The 21,931-nt window shown below is 38.2% G+C and overlaps 1 protein-coding gene across 3 annotated transcripts in view; it reads right to left on the bottom strand.

Moving 5' to 3' along the window:
• Window positions 1–8,309: 8,309 nt before the first annotated feature.
• The window catches only part of DGKB (diacylglycerol kinase beta), a 306,824-nt gene continuing 293,202 nt past the window's right edge, over window positions 8,310–21,931 (bottom strand). For all 3 annotated transcript variants that reach the window (XM_089533137.1, XM_089533135.1, XM_089533136.1), the window contains exon 26: window positions 8,310–11,242. In XM_089533137.1, coding sequence (XP_089389263.1) covers window positions 11,135–11,242 — 108 coding nt within the window. In that variant the 3' untranslated portion in view covers window positions 8,310–11,134. The remainder of the gene's footprint in view (window positions 11,243–21,931) is intronic.

The following is a 21,931-nucleotide window of genomic DNA, read 5'->3' as shown; positions in this document are numbered from 1 at the left end:
AGTTGACTCTCCATCCCCTTCTGACAACTCCTAGGAGGCAAATATGGCTATGTAAGGTCCATGCCATTCAGCCCCTCAGAGACTCTTTTAAAACAAGGGAACTACAAATTGCCTTTTTCTCTGCTTCCATGTGGACTTCATCTGTCATTATTTCCGAAATAAGTTTTAATTAAAGCTGCCCTCCGTACAATGTGCTGCACTTCAGCTGTGTAGCAAATAACACATTAATTTCCCCTGGCTCCCAGTAATCTTACTCTGTTTTATCCTGTTAACATCTTGTTCTAGCAAACACCAGTGGGAAATAACAGGTGTTAGCAGAGAAACAATACAGAGGAGGGTTATCAGGCTTTAATGAAAGCAGTTGTCTTATTTCCCACTTTTTAATATTTTTGGTTTCTTGGAATACTTTCTCTTATTTGCATCATGATGGCCCTTAGTCCATTCAGTTAGACTGCACCCAGAATATTACCAACTTGAGGTATGGCTTGCTACAATATCATAATGACTTCTTGGTAGTTTGGGTAAAATTTCAATGGATACAACTTGTCTTGCTCTAGAGGTTTCTGCAGATGCAACTGTTGAATTTCAAGCTGTTGTGCATCAGTGGTCCGAAACACACTGCAGAAATAAACCAGTTTGAGACCATTTTAACTGTTCAATGCTAGGGAGTTCTGGGAACTGTAGCTTTGTGAGACATTTAGCCTTCTCTGTCAAAGAGCTCTGGTATCACAATAAACTACAATTCCCAGGATTCCTTAGCACTGAGCCAGTGTTGGTGACTCTAATTTAGTCAGGCCTGGACTATGCATGCCTGTATCCTCTCTGTGCCTGGAAATAGTGTGACTGGTGGCTTCATTGCCAGTGGTATCATGAGTCTGCTCTGGGTTTTAGCCTATGCTATCCAGGGAGCTGAGAGTCAGCATGGTGTAGTAATTTGAGTGTTGGACCATGACTCTGTAAATTAGGGTTCAATTTACTGTTTGGTCATGAAAACTCATTGGTTGACCTTGGGGAAGTTGCATACTTTTACTCCTCAGATATGTTCACCTTAGGGTCACCATAAGTGATAGGTTCACTTAGAGTCACCATAGGTTGGAAATGAATTGAAGGCACACAACAACAACATCCACAGAGCCATACAAGGTGTTGAGCTTATTTTGGAGATAGGGTTCAACACCTAGACCGCTCCTTTAAAGTTCTAAAATCTAAAGAAGACTCACCAACATCAACCTGACATTTAAACCATCAGCTGCTGTTGCTTGGGGAGAGGTCACTCAGCACCCCAGCATGCTTCCTTGAAATCCATTCAAGAATATGAATATAATAAATAATATACTACATGATGCAGAGTGTGTGTGGGATGGCTCAATGTCTTCTTAACCTGGAGGAGTTCTAGCTTCCTCAAGTGAGTCCATTGGTGTAACCCAAGGATTTATTTAAAAAAAAAAAGTGGATTAATGCTTTCTTCACACTTCTGCCAAAGATGAAGTGCCTCCCTCCTTCCTTTTCATATTGACAAAGAAGACACAATTGGTGGTTAATTGATCAGGAAGAGAAAATCTAGGGGTCCAGCCTCATGCAGAGCAATCCTACCCATGTACATTTACACTGATGTCCATGTTTAATGACTTCTGATGAATGGAAGAGTCCTGGGATAGTTTCCTCCCATGAGCCCTTACAGTAGAGATAAGGAACTTTATTTTTGTCCATGACTACATTCCTTCAAGAGTAATCTGTCAGGAAATAAGACCAAAGCTAACCAGGATCAAAGCCAAAACACAGTGGTGCCCCACTCTGCCAGGGAAACAGACCACTTTTGCCAATGGTACGATCATTTGTAAGTAGTTTTGCAGTTGGGTTGAGGGCTGCAGGTTGACTGACCTGAAGGCTCATCAAGTGAGGAACTGATCATGTTAACACAGCCATCTTGTCATACTTGGGCCAGCATCTTGTTAATGATGTACACAAGCATAAGTCCACCTTACTCCTGCTCATGTCTTTTGTTGCTTATTGTGGAGGCTGACATTCTCTTCCACCTTCCTCAACAACCAAAGCTGCCTCTCCCTCAGGTCAGATGGATGTCATAATTTTGCTGTAATAACCTGTCTGAACAGAACAGCTATTCCATGGCTGATGGAAAGTGTGGGAGATTGTAGAAATGTCTCTATGCCCCATAGAGTAGTTCCCTAACCAGGGACTGATAGTATCATCTGTTGAAACCTTGCCGGATCTTGGTGAAAGTTTCCATTGATCTGCATCTCTCTATGGAGCATAACCTAACATTTCTCTGATTCCCCCTGTACTTCACCACTGCAGAATGGCCATTTGGGAGTCTATTGCAGAAAAACTGTGAGACTTGAGGATGGTGAGTGGTGAGCCATAGGGGAGTCCTGCCTGAGGGACTCTTATGCTACACTGGGCAATGTAGATTCTTGGCTGTGTAGTACTCACCTGAGTAACAACTGTTGTTGTTGCTGTTGTTGTTGTGTGCCTTCGGGTCATTTCTGACATATGGTGGCTCTAAAGTGACCTTCTAATGTGGTTTTCTTGGCAGGCTTCTTGAGAGGGGGTTTGTCATTGCCATCCTCTGAGTCTGAGAGAATGTGACTTCAGGGGCTTTCCATGGCTGAAGAGGAGCCCTGGTCTCCAGAGCCATAGTCCAATGCCCATAGTCTAATGCTCATAATCCAATGCTAATGAGAAGGACCCTCTGTATACCCTTCAGTACTGTTCCGAAAGGCTATAGGGACTGGTGCAGAAGTGTATTTAACACAGTAAACTTATATGAAAGGTTTTGAGACATGACAACTTTGAAAAAGTATGCCCCCACCCTAATGTTTATCAACAAATCCTTTCGAGAAACTGGCCTTTTTCATGATTGGTGTTCCTTTTTTGTTGCATCACAAAAAGAATTCAAGCAAGCTCAAGAGAATAAAGAAGTAATCAGTGTTCTTTTATACAATGCTGTTGGTGTATTGGTGTAAGGAATCAGCATCTGTCATTTAATTATTATTAATTTTTTTTGCCAAAAAGTAGTCATGCCAAAGAGCTGTTCTGAGTCCTCTTACAATGATGAACAGTCTGTATCATTTGTAGAGGGTGGGGGAGTTTACTAGCAGAAAGAACAGAATCATATCTTTTAATCAAAAGCCAACAATTTTACTTAATGTTTTGAAATCTAGACTTGTATATATAGGATTCTTGCATTGTATGTTAATAAATCATACATTGTAATGAATCATTATAAATATCTGACAATAAATGATCACTGTTGAATGATCAATACTTGCCTTCATCTCAAATATAGGAGAGTGGTCAATCTCTGTCCCAGAATCCAGAAGCTCCCTTCTCTGTATATGAAGCCCCCTCCTCCAAAAGACAACCCATGAAAAAGAGCCAGTTTCAGTTTAGAGAAAATGTCTCCTAGCATCCAGATATATTTTTCACTTTAGCATGTATTCTAAAATTGTTTTACCATATTTTGAGCATTCTGTTCAGGTTACATATAAAGCATGCTTTTAAATAGTACTGCCCTCCAGTGTGTTGGACTATGATCTCTATCATCCCAGCCAGCATGGCAATGGTGATTCTGGAAGAGAATGATGGGAATTGTAGTCTAACATCTCATGCAACATATGTTGGAGAGTAAATGATTGCATATATTCTCTTCATGATACAATTGCTTTGTAACACTAAAAATGCTGCAAATAGTTTGACTAGCAAATAATCAGTCATGAGATTATTTTACTTTGACATTCAAAACATTATGTTTTTAGTAGTTATTGGAATTATTATATTAGACATGATGATGAGGATGATGAAGATCGTTATTTTTTTAAAATAACAACATGCTTCAGTTTGCTTCAGGAATTATTTTGTGGAGCTTACCATCTCCACAGTGTTCAGAATGGATATAGCACCACTTCGAAAAGAAATATCAGACTCTGTTTTTGGTCCTATTGCATATTATTGTCACATTGCTATGCCAGAACTATTCTCCCACTATTTGTTAGACTGGCTTCACTCTGCATCCCTCTTCATGTAAAGACATAGGTGAGCTATATATGACTTTCATCAGATTGCCCAGGATATAAGCTGTTTTCAAAAAAGGATGTGGGGCACAGAGATACACTTGATTTTGTTCTTGAAAAAAAGCAACAAGTAATTATAGATTTTTTCTGTTGCAGAAAAGTTCTTGAAAACTGCAGTTTATACACACACACACACACACACACACACATTATTTTAAATTTTCTTTTAAAACATCACTTTTTACCAAATTTTCACTTTAAACACATGAAACAATGCACATGTAAATACATTTAGGCTGTCCATAAGATATTGTACTTTATAGGTATAATTTTAATTTTGCTAGTTTTTTATGCTACAACTATTGCTATTATATTCAGTGGCATACAGGAATTATTATTTGTGAGTAACAGTAAATACCACTAAGGATTCTTTATGGTGTGATATGGGAGGAGGTCAGTGGGGTGTGCGTGATGATACCATGAGTTACAGCACCAGGTGATACCAGCCTTAGTGACACCACTTCATGCAAGTCAAAGAGTCTTGCCTTTTCTGAAGGGTGAACCTTTCTAGATTCTCAAATTCATATTGCGGTCTTTGTTCACTTCACTTCACTTCAACTCTGATGTATGCACCTAATGGGTATCAACTGCACTTTCTGTCTTTTATCTGTTGCTGCATCTTTTGCTTTCATTTTCTAGAACCTCATTCACTTTCAAGATTTCTCAATGTTCCTCTCATTCATTGCCGCTTTTTCTCATATAATCCACCCACAAAGCTGTCCTTTCAAGTGTTTATGTTCCTGCTAAAAAGAGTTGTTGTGACTGTCCACAATGTCTTTGTTTTTTGTTTGTTTGTTTCTAAAGTTGTAGTTAAGCAATGCATAAGGGTTGTTCATAGTCAATCTCAGAGCCAGAGAACATGTGATGTGGGACAGTTGAGCTACATCATTCTATATTTGGGTTTGCTCTCTTAAAAGCATCTGAAAGGCTACCTGCATGATTTTCCCTCTGCAACTATTAACAGCTCCTAGAAGGGGGATTTCCATTAGGAAACTTGAATAGGGAATTAACTATCTTAGGCGCTTTATAGACCGCTCCTTTGGGGCGGCCTGTAGGCGCACCTTTCCCCGCCGGAGCAGCAGCCGCTGAAGCCCCGATCTGCCGCTTTCCGGGCTGCAGGGAAAAGGCCCCTTCCCCGCAGCCTGGAAAGGGGTGTCCTTGGGGCTTCAAGCCCCAAGGACACCCCGCGGTGGCGTGGAGAAGGAAAAAGGGGCCGTTTGGCCCCTTTCTCCTTTGGTCCGCTGGGCACAGCCGTTTGAAGGCTGCGCCCAGTGGACCAAACCAGGAAGGAGCTCCGAAACGGAGCTCCTTCCGGGGTCGTGGAAAGGGCGCCCTAGGCGCCCTGCCGCGACCCCAATAAATCACAACCGCCCTGCCTCATTTGGAGACGGCGCGGCTGTGACATATCGATGACGGCGGCCGTGTAGAACGGCTGCTGCTATTTTGTGCGCGCACAGTGCGCACTAGGGTTAGGGCGGTGCCGAAGCCTTAACCCTAGTACACGCTCCGCGCGTACTTTTAAGCCCGTGTGTAACGGGCCATACTCTTCACCATGGTTGCTTTTACAAAAAGAACAAAAAGACATTGGACGATATGATCAAAGCTCTCTTGAATTACACGTAGTTTCGCCCTTGGTGTCTTGTCACCCCCTTTTTGTCAATAGTAAGTTATAGTCTCTACAGAGACCCACAACTACTTTAACTGTATAAAGCTGGGGTGGACAACATGTGGCCCCAGATATCTTTAAATATTTGAAGGGATGTCATGTAGAAGATAGAAAAACCTGTTTTCTGCTTCTCCAGAGACTAGCACACAAACCAATGGATTGAAATTGCAAGAAAAGAGATTCCCTTTAAAGTGAGGAAGAACGTATTTACTGTAATAATGGTTTGACAGTGGAATAGACAGCCTCAGAAGGTGGTGGATTCTCCTTGTTTGGAGATCTTGAAACAGGTTGGATGGACATCTTTCAGCAATGTTTTATCTGTATATTGCTGCATGAGGGATTAGATGTCCCTTGTACCCTCTTCCAATTCTGAGCTTCTGTGTTTGCATGAACTGCAGTTCCTGTTACTCCTAGTTATTGTAGCCATCGGTGAGGAATGATGGGCAACAACATCTGTAGGGCCACAGGTTGCTCCCTGCTGGTGTAAAACACCATGAAGCTTGATGACATTGTACATGTAAGAAGACAAACTGTAGGAATAACTGACTCATCTCCAGGGCTCTGTTTCATCCCAGCTGGCGATTGCTTATGCCAAATTGCTTTATTGTGAGAAAGAAATTCTCTTATCCTTTAGTAACTTACAAACTAAAGCACCAGGAAGAATGGCAGCGAGCATTAACTAGAATGGTTGCTCCTTCTCTAGGCATATTCTCAGATAATTAAGGTGGTCTCATCCAGGACCTACAGGAAATGACTTGTGTTTCATAAGTTTGAAAAATGCAAGACAAGATATGCACCGTTGTCCTCCATTTGTTGTTAGATAAAACAGAAATTACCTTTTCCTGCAACTCCTGGGATGGCATATGAACTTGGTTGAGTTTTGTTAGCCTACGTCTATGTCCAGCAGGACACAGGCACAGACTCCTTGACAGACAGGGACAAGCTAGTTAGTCTGTATTTTGATCTCAGTCACTGGGTCTGGCACTTTCCGTGCATGACACTCTGTGTTTATTTGAAAGCAGCACTCAGTAAATATTGAATTGTGCTAGTCTATCATCAACACAGGTGTTGTTTTTTCTGTAAATACCCAAACGCTGTGGTTACTGCTGCTTACTCTTTCATATGAGTCACTCCTGCAAAGCTTCCCAAGGTGCATCTTTAGCAAATTCTGATTCATAGGAAGAAAACATATGCAAAGCCTGGATGCCAGTAGTGTCTTGTGATACACAAAGATATTGATAAAGAAAGGGAAAAAATGGTTTCTCTAGTACTGGGGACATTTTCACAATTCAGGAGATGAACCATGTTTCTGCTGCTCAGAAAAGGCCTGGTACAGACAGGCCCTTTGTGGTGCACCCATGATGCGCTAGGGTTGCTGGGGCAGGGCGTGCATATGCCCTGCAATGCTAGCATGTTATGGGCGTGCCACAGCTGCGAAGCACTATCCAGATAGTATGCGCAGCGATGATATGCCAGCAGTGCAGCGTCCAAACGGTGCTGCGCCACTGGCACTGGCAATTCTTCTGCATGGTATCACTTTATAAAGCCTGAAAACAAAAGCAAGTACCATTTGTCATTTTTTAAAAAAGGTAAATGACCTAAAAAGTGCAGTTCTCAGATTATCTTTTGCTTATTAAAATTTAATAGAGGTTTGCATTCATAAGATGTTTGAATTCCCCCCCCCCCCCCCAAGTAAGTTTCCTAGCATTAACACCTGCTTATAGCTCCTGGTGGCAGGGCAGGTTCTCTGAATTAGGTGCCTTTGGCTGCATCTGCACTGCAGAAATAATGCAGCTTGACAGCACTTTAACAGCCTTGACTCCATCCTATGGAATCCTGGGATTTGAAGTTTGTTGTGTTGTCAAAGAGCTCTTTGACAGAAAAGACTAAATAACTCACAAAACTAAAAATCCCAGTATTCCATAGCATTGAGCAGTGGCAGTTAAAGCAAAAGCAAATTGCATTATTTCTGCAGTGTCGATGCAGCCATTGTCTTAAATGGATTTTATTTCTAAGTATACATTGAATTGTAGCTATAGGCGGTGAACCAGTGTGGTGTAGATACTTGCATACCCTGAAGTATTTAATCACAGTGGCATGGGAGGTATTTCTCTGTGGTTTCTTTCCATGTTGTACGAAGAATGTGTGTTTGAAGGATTGACATGGGAGGCACCTCATTTATAATAGTGTCTATCTACATACTCACATGCACACACAAGGTGGGAATAAACAATCTATCCTGAACTTTCCATGTTTTGTTTTGTTTTTTATGACAAGGTGCCAGAGCAATATGGGGAGAAGCTATAAAGAAGCAGCTGTCACTATAAAGAAAGGAATTAAGAAATATCTTGCACATGGGCTGCTTTCCTGAAACCATTGTAAGAGTGTACAGTTTACAATGAAATCATTGCAAGAGTGTACAATTTTCAGGGATATTTTGTCATTCCAATTATCATATAGGAGACACCAAAGGACAGCTTTTAAGATTTTTCAGTGAAATGACATGGGTAGAAAACAGTATCAGCAAGTGAAAATATTTATTACCAGTCACCACAATTGCATAAAGGCAATGTACATGTCATGTGGTATAGATTCAACAAGATATATTTGGCTTAGACTCATGAATATCTAAAGTAGCCATTGCATCAAATGTAGGTGTACATTTTATATAGCGTACATGAGAATGATGTTTCTTACACAACTGGACATATATATTAAAATCACTGGAGCCATACATAGCTAAGCTATACAGTTTGAGTGACAGATACTGTATATCGCTTCTTAGCCTAATGCTGAATATCACATCAATTGGTATTTCTCTGCTAATGTTTACTGAACATTAGGAGTAATTTTCATTTACATTGTTTTTACCAGTAATTTAATACTTCTGTATTCATCTTCAATTATATACAGAAAACAACAACAATCAACCAAACAGTATAATAAAATAAAAATAAAAATGCATCTAATGCACTTGATGTTCACGCACAATTCCATGTACAATGGAAAGATTAAACAAAAAAGAATAAACATTTGCATTTAATAAGAATGAATGAATCAATAGGAAAAGTGTTTTGATAAATCATTAGCAATGTATGGGACAGATTTAAAAAAGGGATAGTAATAAAAAATCATGCATTTCAAGCAGGCTACTTTTCTTGATGGAGAAAGTAAAACATGCAAAGATGAAACACAAAGCAAAGCTCTACTAAAAAGAAAAATCACTTTTGGTTGGATTCACACTTAGCCACAGTTAGAAATCAATGGGAGTTGTTCATGTTTATCTGGAGTTCTTTTGACTAAACATGGATCCACCAATGAGCATTTCCTGGAGGCATTTTACTATCCAATATATGTATATGTTTAAGATTTATATACAACACTGAAACTGTTGGTTAGCTTGGCCTTCATCATACGACAATGGCACCGAAATCACACAAAGCATGCCACTTTGCAGTTTCTAAGCTGTTAGTGCATTTTCCAGGGGACCAGAGATGAAGAGAAATCATAAAAGCAGTAATTCCTGAATTCAAGACAGCAAGAAAAAGACAGTGCCTTGATCAGATACTTTGCCTTTATAAAAGCAACAACGAAAGGAAGGAAGGTCCACATGAGAGTCATAAATATGTAACACTGAATCTTTCAGATTCAATGTCTCCACTGTACATGCAGAAACCCTCGTGTGCACATGGAAGCAAAACACTAAGAGACAACTAAATTGTTGCTAATTCTTACAAGAACATTCTGTAACATAGATACAAGATACAAGTACCGAGGCCTGTGCAAATATCACACCCCATCTGATTGGGCAACCCAACAATCTTTATTTGATGGACAGTTGTGAGCTATGAAATAAATATATGAAATAAAGAAGGGGCCAATTTTTACTCCATTCTTTCAGCAGACATTTAGCTACTGCTAAAGTGATCAAAAATGATCTAGAATGCTAGATTTATGTATGCAGGAATGTATTTCCTTGAAGCCTTAGTCATTTTTTTGACAGAAGTATTTAAAAATACTCAAATGTGAATGTGACACATTCCTCCCATGCACCAACCCACCCACCCTCCTTGGTTTGTTGGTCTATGTCACCTTTCTTTTTGTCACAGCTATCACAGCGGAGCATTGGATTGGGATCCAGGAAGGTGGTCATTACCCTGGAAAGGGTATGTATGGGGAGGGGTCCCCTTATGGAAACTGCAGTGGGGCTACGGCAAAAATTGGACAGCCTAGGCGGGGGCAGACACATTTCCAACAACCCCACTGAAGGGGAGGCAGATGTTCTTGACTGGGAGGACATCCTGACAGGCAAGTCTCTATTGTTCCACTTCCATTATCCAGTGGAGGCCAGATATTTGGTCTCATCAAGCAAGCTGCCCAGTGCCTGCCTCCGATCCCATGCTTGCACCAACTGTATGCAGCTGCAATCAATAAATAGTTGTGATCATTTTCCTCCAATTTCTGTGTTGGTGTCATTATTAGTGGAGCACTCACTTCTGGACACACAATTACTTTTTTCACCTGGGGCACTGCATGATTGCCAAGTCATTCACAGACTTCCCCTATCAATGAAATAGGAATTGTGGGGGACAGGGCAGCTATGGGTGGGATGTGGCATCATGTGATCATATCACCAAAGCCACGTCCTTTCCATTGAAATCATGATTTAAAAATTGTGTGTGACAATCTTCTTAGACTGTTTTTTATTAGATGTGCTTATTTGGAAATAATTTTCATTCCTGCCCCCGGTGATGGGATGTCCTTTATTTTTAACTTTTCTTCTCAGTGAGGCCTAGCAGAACAAGTTAAATTAATCTTTTGCATTTCAAATTTGCAATGATGGGATCCCCCATGATCTGAACAGGTTAGTTTGAAAAGAACAACTGGACAACACTAGGATAAAGTGTGATTCATTCATCAGCATTATGCAAAAGGGGTATCAAACCAAAGCTGCCATAAACCTCATGATGCTTTCTTCAGAAGACACTCAATGAGTTAAATATGTGACCAGAAAGACTAATTTGGTGCAAGCATGTTGAGGATCACATCTAAAGAAAATAATATCCTCTGCAGCACTGCATTTCCCCCTATTTCACAGCATATATTTATTCTGTAAATTAGTAATGGTAATGCATGCAACAAAAATATGCTTTATCACTTTATGTAAACATTAGCTTTCTTCATGCAAAATGCCTACAAAACTGTGGCAATAAATTATTCTAATAACATCATTTTACATTAGCTCAGTCACAGAAACTGTTCTTTCAGATTCCATGATTATGCAGCAGAGAACATTTTAAAGCCCCCTGAAAGGTTTTCAGCATACATATTCCAAATCCCTGCTAATTTGATTTTGTAAGGATTTAACCAAAGAAGCTTATTCTTTGCTGCAGTTCCGTGTTCTGTTAATGATGGAAGAGAAAAGGCCAGTTTTGGGTGGCGGTCCCATCAGAATTGGAGCTTGGTTCTTGTGGGTAATTTTTATCTGGTGAAAGAAAAATAGCAATTATATGTTGTATTACATAATCACAAGGTTTCATTACTGCTAGTTCATAAACTTTTAAAGAATTTCTTTCTAATGCATTGAATGCTGTATTGCTAAATTGGTGTTAGGATGGATGTTTTTAAAAAGATGAGTAGCTCTGTTTTCACCATTTTGGCACACAGGAGATATTAATTTTCATCTAGTCTACTTTGACTTATGGCACTCTATGAATGAAAGACTCCCAAGTCTTTCTATAGCCCTGCTCAGTTCTTGCAGACTCAGGGCTGTGGTTTCCTTGAGTCTATCCACCTGGAATGGAGCTTTCCTCTTTTCCTACTAACTTTTTCTTTGCCACACATTACTGTCTTTTCTAATGAATGAATTCTTCTCATGAAATGTCTAAAGCATGACAGTCTCAGTTTAGTCATCCTGGCTTCTAGGGTGAGTTCAGCCTTGATTGGCTCTTGGACTGATTTATTTGTCTTTTTGGCAGTTCATGGTATCTGTAGAACTCTCCTCCAGCATCACATTTCAAACTGTTGATTTTCTTCCTATTAGCTTCCTTCACTGTAGATCACAGAGATTAGTTGGATTACAATAGGAAGGGTGGGATGATGGGAATTAGGTTCTGTTTTGTCTTGGCACTGCCATAAATAAGAAATGGCTTGAAGGCACACAACAACAACAATAAAATCTAGAAGGTGCAATGGTAGGAAAGGTAAGACTAGCCAGTTTTAAGGGCCATTATTAGAGTAAGAAAAAAAAAAACCCAACAAAAACAGTTCACATACTATGATTTATTAATCATCCATTTTATATAAAAATTCATCTTCCTCTTTAAAACATTTTAAATCACAGTGTCATAAAACACAATATAAAAGTACAAAGCAAAACATAACCTTTACATAAAGCAGCAAAAACTTGGAAGGCAACAGCCTTGCCTGAATAAAAATGTCAACTAATGGATGAAAGACAGCCAGCAAGGGGCCTGTCTATGCTTCATGAGTCAAGGTGTTCTACAGTATTAGAACAGTTACTGAGAAGGCCTATTTCTTGTTGATATCATCCGTGCTTTCCTGGATGAATTATCAAACACCATAGATAATTATAATGATAAAGGCCATTTGATAACAAGTAGTATTGTCAAAGATGCCAATATTTTCCTTTTGGATGTTTATATGGTTAGCCAGAAAGATCTCATTTGATGCATGTACTTGTTATTTACAGAGCTGTAAGTCAAGGGCACTTTGATGCTGTTCTTGTATACAGGTTAAAAACCTATAGCCCCCTGAAAACATATTAGCTATATGCTCCGACCTAAGGAACTGTGAATGCTAGAGACCCTATATGTCTGTCGCTGAAGTCAGGGCTCCTCAAGAACAGGTCTTCTACATAGAGATCCAAACAGTCCTAAGCTTAGCGCCACATGCTATACAACCACAGCTTGTGGATTTCTCCCCCCTCAGTCACCTGTTATGTCTCCATATGGCAATTCTGTGAGTAGGAACTGTTTCTCTTATAATTTGCTGTTGCAGGATGAGGGTAATAATTTTTTTGTACACATCATGTATTAAAAATAGGCACTTAATTATAGTAGCATGTCTTATTTATACTTCCCTTAATCACATTGTTCATTGCTCTTAACATGAACTTCAATGCTCCATTTCAAAATAACCACTAGAAATTAAAGTCAAAATCTAATGCACTAAAAAGGTCAAAAATGATGAAGTAGCATTCCAATTTGTTAATTAATTGATAGTAAAATCAAATCAAATATGGAAAGGCTTGTTTAAAACACTGCAAAAGAGTACTTTATAGCTACCCAGTTTGATTTCTTTGATATAAAACTAGAAATCACCTTAAATGAGACAACCTTAGCGTAGATTATGTCTCCAATTTTCTCTGATTCAAGTCTAAATTAGAGAAGACATTTTATGAATGTATGCTATGCTCAAAGCTAATTGAAAGCAATTATCAAAGTGGCATTTTGTCTGTGACTTTAAGATACATTGTAAGATAATAAATGATTCTCATTATGTAATAAAAAGGTCACATCTTGCCTTTAGGCTAGTGACGTTAACAGTTTTTCAAAAGCTATCTGAGACATTTTCTTTAGTGAACTACGACTAATACAAGAGCCATCACTTATTAAATATCAGTTGTCATCTGCACAGTATCCACATCACAAATGAGTATTTCTTTCAAAAAGAAACACCACCTCATTAAAACTGGCAAAAAATATATCTCTTAACGTGCATACCTGACATTTTCAAGCTAAAATGAATATCCTTCACTTGTCATTCACTAATAGTAATAAAACAAAAAAAAAAGTGTACACAAAGAGGAGAGGCTCATTAAAATAAGGAATAGTCTGCTTCTTGGGGTGGAAATTTTCTTTACAATCAAAAGAGACAGAAATATAAAAATCTCAACAGGATAAGTGGTTTTCATTTAACTATCCTGGCATCTCAGCTTATTCCTCCATGGAATAAGTAATGTAAAACACACCAGGAACTATATGTAGTATTCTACTAGGATCACTATATCTAAGACTTTGACTTTATATTCCCTTATCAGTGAGTAAACCCCCTTGTACTTCTGAGTAAACATGGATAGGAAAGCAAAATGAGTCTTTAGAGTGAAATAATCCGTGTCCAAATCAGTCAGCAATTTCTTCAGATTTGACCAATTTAGGTATTACTGGGATGCATTTATTTTCAAAAGACCCAGTAGCAAAAGCCCAATGTTTCATATCAGTCAAATTAATTTTGATATTAGGAATTTACATCATCATCTTTTGTACCTTTGCATGTCATAAATAAAAATTGTATTGGTAATTCATCCACAGCAAGAACTGACCATGAATTAACACACTATTTCAAAACTACTCTCAGCACCTGTGAGCTTCTAAGTGAAACAAGAAAGTGCACTTAAACTTGAAAATATAATTAAAATGTAAAGTAGAAGTTATTTATTATACAGTATGTCATCTGGCATCTTGTTCAGCAATTATACTATTGTTAACTGGACTAAACTGCTGGAGATTCACATTTGCAGTCATGAATGACTGAACGTTAATTCCAGAAATCTACCTTCACAACCCAGCAATACCTGATTGATACATTTTGGAGGTGCTGAAGATTAGTGTTGGTAAATGACATCCACAGCACACTACTGGTTGCAGGGTCTCCCTAGCTGCCTGTTCTCAAGACCCGAGAGTGGGCTGAGGACACCATTTCCCAGAGCTCTGATCTCCAACACCTTGGAAATATTTCCATTGTGGTCCTGTCAGGCTGCCAAGATAGATTGTGAAGGGTATGGCCAATTATAACTACAATGACAGATCTTTGTCATCATAGTTACAATGATGATGCAGCAACTCAGCTGTCATTTATATAACACATCTAAAACCCTAGTCAAACATGTAATATACCTGAATGGGCTACACTTCATACATAAAAGGCACTTATGCTATCATTGCTCCCCACATCCTTGTTCCTACCAGCTCTCCTCTCTAAGGCTGCATCTACACGGCAGAATTAATGCAGTTTGATACCACTTTTACTGCCATGGTTCAATATAATGGAATTCTTGTATTTGTAGTTTTGTGAGATATTTAACCTTCTCTGTCAGAGCACTCTGGAGCCACAGCAAACTGCAAATGCCAGGATTCCATAACATGGAGCCATGACTGTCTAAGTGGTGTCAAACTGCATTAATTCTGCAGTGTGACAAAAGCCTAAGTCTGACACTTAGGTTTGCTTTAACATGAGTAGAACCCTTTGCATGTCTGGATACCCAGATAAAGCTCTACCTGCCATGGGACATCTATAGATCTCCTGAGCACAGAGAGGTCTAGATCAAAAGGGTAAATATTTTACCCCCACAAGTGCTGCTGGATATCCCTCTCTACAACTCTCCAGCACAGCTGAGTGCATGCAGAGGAACCTTTAAAAGCTGCCTTGCCGGTCTCCAGTACAGCTGAGAGGGTGCAGAGGAGCTCTTAACACCTGGCTGCTAGTTCCAAAGATACTGAACCTTTCTTCTACCTGGGCCAGAGATAGTGGTGGCAGAGGAGTCGGGAGGCTGCTTTCTCCCTTATTTTATGTAGGACTGAGAGGGGAGATACGTCATCTGGGCAGTGATTGGGTGAGAGGAGGATGATAAAGAAGCATAGCCACATCTGCCCTTAGCTGTCCTATTTCATTTTGATGCTTTAAATTGTTTTAATGGTTTAACTATTGTAACTGTTATTGTGTTTTATTATTATGTAATGGTGGGGGCTGTATGGGAACAGTATAATGTGACTATTGCTTATTTTTTTGTATTTTTATTCTATGTTGTAATATTGTTAATTGTTTTATTATTGTTTCTGTTGTAATCTGCCTTGATTCTTCCAGGAAAAGGCTGAATATAAATAAATTTTTATTATTGTTACTATATATTAAGAAGACTTTCCTTTTACTGATCATAGGAATTATCACAAACTTTAAATGTCCAAAGCCCAAAGCTAAAAGTCAATCCCTCAAGTCAGATATCATAAACCATATTTTGACCTTCTAAATTTGAAAGTAAGTCATGGCTTAGAGTTACTTGTCTGCTTCAATTTTGTATCTCTTTAGAAATGTAGTGGCCCGGCAGAATACCATCAGAGGCAGAGCAACAGTTAAAACTCTAATTAAATGTTCCAATTTGACAATAGAAGACATATCCTACATCCTATGCACCCTTTCTGTCTTAACTATAGAGGATTTTTTACTTAGTTATTAGGAAAGGATATTAACGCGTTTGTCAAGATAGACACAGTTTGTTCAACATCTTCTGATGCCAGTACCCCTTTTACATAGCAAAATATTTTATTAAGCAATGCAACAGAAAAATACAATCAATCCTATTTCTTTTTAAAAAGAAAGCCACACTCCTCTTATTAATATGCATGTCCAAAATATATTATCAGTAACTGTGGCTCCACATATTCTGCAATTATCTGACTCTTGGGTAGATTTTATTCATATTTTCTGGAGTCAGATGCCATCAACACTGTACTTGGTTTTTATAAACAATAACAACTTTGCCTTAGGTTCTGGCACAATGTAATTGAAGTACTATATTTCCAATCCATTTCCAAACTGAGGAGCCATAAACTATAGGTGCAAATACTGAAGGAAGGTTATGTGTCCATCAGAAATTTGACACTGAATCTGAGAACAGGTTTTCACCATTCCATCCTTAACTAGATCTTGTAATGTTGTCAATCCTAACTTCCCTACAGAGCATAATATCAGCTGTATTTGAGGCATTGTAATCCTCTGCTGCATAGCAGGACAAAACTGAATTAATTCTAATTTTCCCAGTATTTTTTTTTAAAACTTTATTAACTTTGGGATTTTTTCTATGTAATTGTTAATCTTCAACTCTACAACTCCAAAGATTATTTTTGATTTTTTTGAGAGACAGTTTCTTACTTTAAACCTGTCAGACAGTCCTTTTAAGGCTGGTACATGGCTGCTCAATATCCTACATTTGGAAATGCCAAACCTTCTTGTAATATTTTTTTTTGGTGAAGTGTTTTAACACTCCCATCTTATTCCTTTCTCACACAAAAAAAATCCAGAATAAGTTTTTGCCATTCTGGAATTACTCATTTTAGAAAATAAATTATCTAGATACTGGAAAACAACATTAACAATGAGGGAAGCACATTCACTTTAATGTTTGATATTTGGCCCATGCAAGATTTTTTTTAAAGATGCTCTCTTTATCAAATTTTATGAATTGTTTCAAAATAACTTACAATGGTTACATTTCACCACATCCAACAGATGATAGATTATCCAAATTCCAAATAACATATTGGAATGTTCTTCCAAAGAACTTCATGTAAATTTACAATTTAATGTGTGTCATTAGTATTCATATTTAATGCTATCTGTTCTGATTTTATAACACTATTATAACATAAACTGGAATGGGGCTAAATTGTGATAGTAAATTCAGAATTTCTCCAAATGATCTTTGGGGTCTTTCAGAATGATGTGCTTAAAAGATTTATTTTAACATGAGACAACTACAGTTAATACTAAAGCCTTTGGAGTTGTTGTTAGCTGCCCTCGAGTCAGTTCTGACTCATGGTGACCGGGAGGATGAGACATCAAGTATCCTTGTCTTCCACTGCTTTGCTCAAGTTCCGCAAGCCCATGCCCATAACCTCCATGATAACCTCTGAATACACAGAGCTAATTTCTGTGAAATATTTTATTATGAAGGGGGAAAAATTGATAGTGGTGGTAAAAAGGCAGCCCAGTCAAATATCTCAATTAAGTTGGAATGTTTCTGCCTTACCACCCTTAACAGAGATTGGTAACCAAAAATTTGATAATACTTGCTCAAGATTCTCTCATTCAATGCTATCAAAAGCCTTTTTCGTAGCCAAAAATAATAACCTACAAGGCTAGGTTTTGTAAATCAGATTGCAATTTTGGAAATAGTTGTTTTTGTTGTTTGCTCTCAAATTGTTTCTGACTTATGGCAACCCTAAGATGAACCCATCAAAGAGGTTTCTTGGCAAGATTTGTTCAAGCTTCTCTGAAGATAAGGTTGTGTGACTTGCCTATGGTCACCCAGTGAGTTTCCATGGCTCAAAAGGGATTGAATTCCTGTTCTCTTAAGTCATAGTTCAATGCTCAAACTACTACATCACACTCGTTCTTTTTGAAAATACTACAACAAATTAAAAAAAGAAATGCACAAATATTAGAAACAGAAAGGTTTTTGTTCCCAATAATCCCTTTTTAATATCTTCTAATACATTTAGTTAGGATATTATTCAAATTTGTTGTCTGTATTTTGGTCCATATTTCAGTATCTTAATTTAATAAGGTTTTCTTTTGACGTTTTTATTTTATCAAATTCTCTTATTTTAACAAATTACAGAAAACAGTAATTTCCATTCAACCTTAGAATCTCAATGAAACAAAGTATCACCTAATCACATATTACAATAACAGATTACTGCATGGTCACATTCAAGAAAGAATGTTGCCAAAGTCTCATAAGAGTGAGCAGAGGATGCTCATGGAGAGGCTTCCCTGTAGGCATATACAATAAAATTAAGCCACATTTGTTCAAACTTGTCTTTCATCTCTAGTCCTTTGGCTCATTTTGAATTGTAGGTGAGTTTCTTGGCCAGTGCAACTGACCAGACTCAGTCTAGACATGAAAGTATAGACAAATTATTTAGCTTCTTCCATTGTTGGCATATTTTCATGTGTGCTGCCAAGGGCACTAATCCCCTCTGTAAAAGAAATGAACTCACTCTGCTGCAAGTTCACACTTTCACCCCAGAAGACAGATAAAAGGAATAAGGCACTATACCACTTAGCATTCTGATTTGTTACATTGATAATTAGTTGCAAAACCTCATTCCAAAATTTGTTAACTTTAGGTCACTCAAGTCAGAAGTGTTTTAACATGCCACATCCCCTCCAGCACAAGGGAGGAAGACCAGGTGTGATCTTTGCAGTTTTGTCGAGTCCAGTGCCAGCTATGCAATAATTTTAATATGCACTCCTTGTTGCTGGAGGAGTTGGGGCAGTAGAGGATTATGTGAGGACCACATTTTGTGCCACTGTTGTTTGTGACTGCAATGGCACTATCTACTTCCCAGGCACATTTTGTACCATTCAGTTTGACTGTATGGAGTATAATTAGTGCAGCTTTTCTAGCAGTGAGCTCAGAGGCTAGTTTGGTGCCTTTACTATTTTTATGTTGTCTAGATTACTATTCAGTATCCAGTTTAGTATGAGAGAATCACGGTCCGATGTGCTACCACATCTACCACCAAGTTTCCCGCATTTTTGTCCACCTGTGTGCATATAGAGGAAGAAGTCAAAATATTTGGTAGTATTAATTAAATTGTGCTGAGAAATATGTATAATCTCTGCCTAGTGTGTGGTTTTTTTTTTACTCCAGACAGTCAAACAATGAGAGGAGATCAGCCCAGATAGATCAAACTTGTGCTGAATATGCTGTTACTCTGTCTCAACTGAGACTCAACAACAATTTCCCCTCTGCAAAATCCTCTAGCTGAGGAAACATATTAATAAAAAACATTTTTGACCCTGTGTGGGAACATCAATAGGAACAATTTATGAGCATCTTGCCTGCTAGGGTAACCTTTACACATATAAATTGTTCATCTGGGTCTCCAAGGTTTCCAGTGTTTTCAAAGGTAAGCCTGCAGCCAGAAGGATTGCTGGTCCTCTTGCGTTGGATGACCCATCTGTGCAGAACTGTTTGCCTAAGCAACTCTGAGACAATATATTCTGGTTAGTTCTGCACCTGTGGGTCTCCTGCAATTGGGTAATGTCTGAGCAGTTGAATTTAAGTAATTGTAATACTCTCCATCTCTTCACTGGATAATCCATACCATTAAGATTCATTGAGAAAATGGTCAGATTATTCAGAACAAACAGTTGGCAAGTAGGTACATCCATCCTTCTCAAAACATAAAATCAGAGATTTTAATAGTATGTATTATGAATGACATCCAGAAGTTAGCCATGATGACACTGATCTTAACCAGTAAACAACAACAAACATGTCCAACAATAACTATAATCAAGAACATAATCAGCTTCAGGTTAGGGAGATTTTGTAGTTATTGGGGGTCCTGTTGCCATACGTAATGGTCAGCTGCCCTTAGGGGATGGGAATTGAACTAAGTCTATTGTCTTCCTCTTCTTGTGAAGATAACTCAGTGTCAATGGTTTCTTTAGATGACAAATATCTAGTAAGAATATGGATTACACGTCCAGATGCTATTTGATTCATTCCTTCAAATAAACCAACAAAATTGTTAAGAATGGTACTCATGATGTGAAGCTAAAATGTAAAATACATCAGGTGTTTCCTGGAGCAAGAAAATTAAGCAACAATTTTTTGTTCGTGTCAAGCCATGCCTGTCTTGATTTAATAAGGTGATTGACCTAAATGTCTTGAATCTTGTATGATTTTTATCACTGTTAAATACAATGGTGATTATACATTCTTTCCATATTTTGTGGGTGGCATTAAATTGCACCATTTTGTTGCACATATTCACTAATGGTGGACTATTAAGGAACGTACAACATATTTATATGCATGAAAATGGTGTAGTGATTTTCGCATTAGTTTATGACTGCAGAGAAGGTTTGAATCCACACTTGGACATGGAAACCCACTGGGGAAGTTTATCACATGTGAGAAATTTCCCTTAATTTCGAATAAAAAGAAAGTGGGGCCAAAACGCATTCACGGGAATTCGCTAGTTCAGCTAATTTACGTGAATGTGAATTGCATTCGAACTGTCTTCCCATTGCCCCAAAATAGCACATCATTGCCCAAATTTGCATGTGGCAGTCTATCACACAATAACATGAAACCCCATGATTGCGTTCAGATTGCCATTGGATTATACTTCCCTTGTCTGATAAACTCCTGGGTGAACTTGGGCAAGTCACATTCTCCCAGCCTCAGAGGAAGGCTAAGGAAACCCCTCTTTGAACAAATCTTGAGAGAGAGAGAGAAAGAGAGAGAGAGATAGGTTCGCCTCAGGGTTGCCATAGATTGCAAACTACTTGAAGGCACATAACAACTATATATCTATATCTCTGTATCTCTCTCTCTCTATAATGCATAGCTCCTGATTTGTTCTTTGTGTATTGCTGGCCCTGCTTTGTGATCCAGCCCAGAGTTTTAAAATATAGATTTTTGTGATAGTTCACTTAAAATAATTTCTTAGCAATGCCATTGCATCAACAGAAATTAAATCTAATTAGTTTGGCATTAATTAAGCTCTAATAATATACTCTAGTATCACTCCTAAATAGTTTGATCCGTTTCCCCTTCACAGAGGTAAATTGGAAAACATGGTGGTGCCATCATAATTTGTAAACATACTGAGAAAATGACAGAGCTGCAAAATTAAAATAAATGATTAATGGCATTTTTCATGTTTTATACTAATAGGTATTGCTTAGTCTTTAAATTAATAAAGCTGTCAAGCCTGGGGTTTCTACAGGATCCAGCAAAGAACCAAAATGGAAATTATGTATTCCACAGACACCTAAAGATGACACTTTGGAATATTTTAAATTTTAATTAGTAGGTGCAATTGTTTTGCCCCTCCCCCCACCTTTAAACCACTGCAAATTAATTGGCAATTAGTCACAACTAATTCTTTTCTTAACAATCTGAACTGGAAAGATAGGTGATTACGCCTCAGCACAGTTGTCTAAGGTGCAGAAAGCACACATGCAGTAAATTGCATTGTCAATTATACAAAGAAGAAGAACTTGTTGTGTAATTATGACAAAAATATATATGCATAGGTAAACAAAAATAATGTATGCACACTGTAGTGGAGGGTGTACAAAAATAATACCTGCCTACCCAGTAGAGTGTCAAGCTTCAAGTGTATGCAAATAAGAGAAGTTCCTACAAAGCTAAATAAAATACAGGCAAGTTTGTATATTAACTGTTTATGTACAGTTAGATTTTTTCTCTCTGTACAACTCCTTTCTAGGAGTAGGGCTTAATGCTACCACTTCCGGTCAGGTTTGATTTGGGAAGACGGATGAACTGTAGCTGGCACTATGCCAGAGTCTTCAAACTTTGTCAAAATAAACTAGTCTCACCAATGTGTGC

Source organism: Sceloporus occidentalis, unplaced genomic scaffold (genome assembly GCF_023333645.1).
Source record: "Sceloporus occidentalis isolate IW3139 unplaced genomic scaffold, rSceOcc1.0.p SCAF_7, whole genome shotgun sequence".
Taxonomy (NCBI): Eukaryota; Metazoa; Chordata; class Lepidosauria; order Squamata; family Phrynosomatidae; genus Sceloporus; species Sceloporus occidentalis.
Note: the sequence above shows the minus strand (reverse complement) of the source record. Positions and strands in the feature narration are given on the sequence as shown.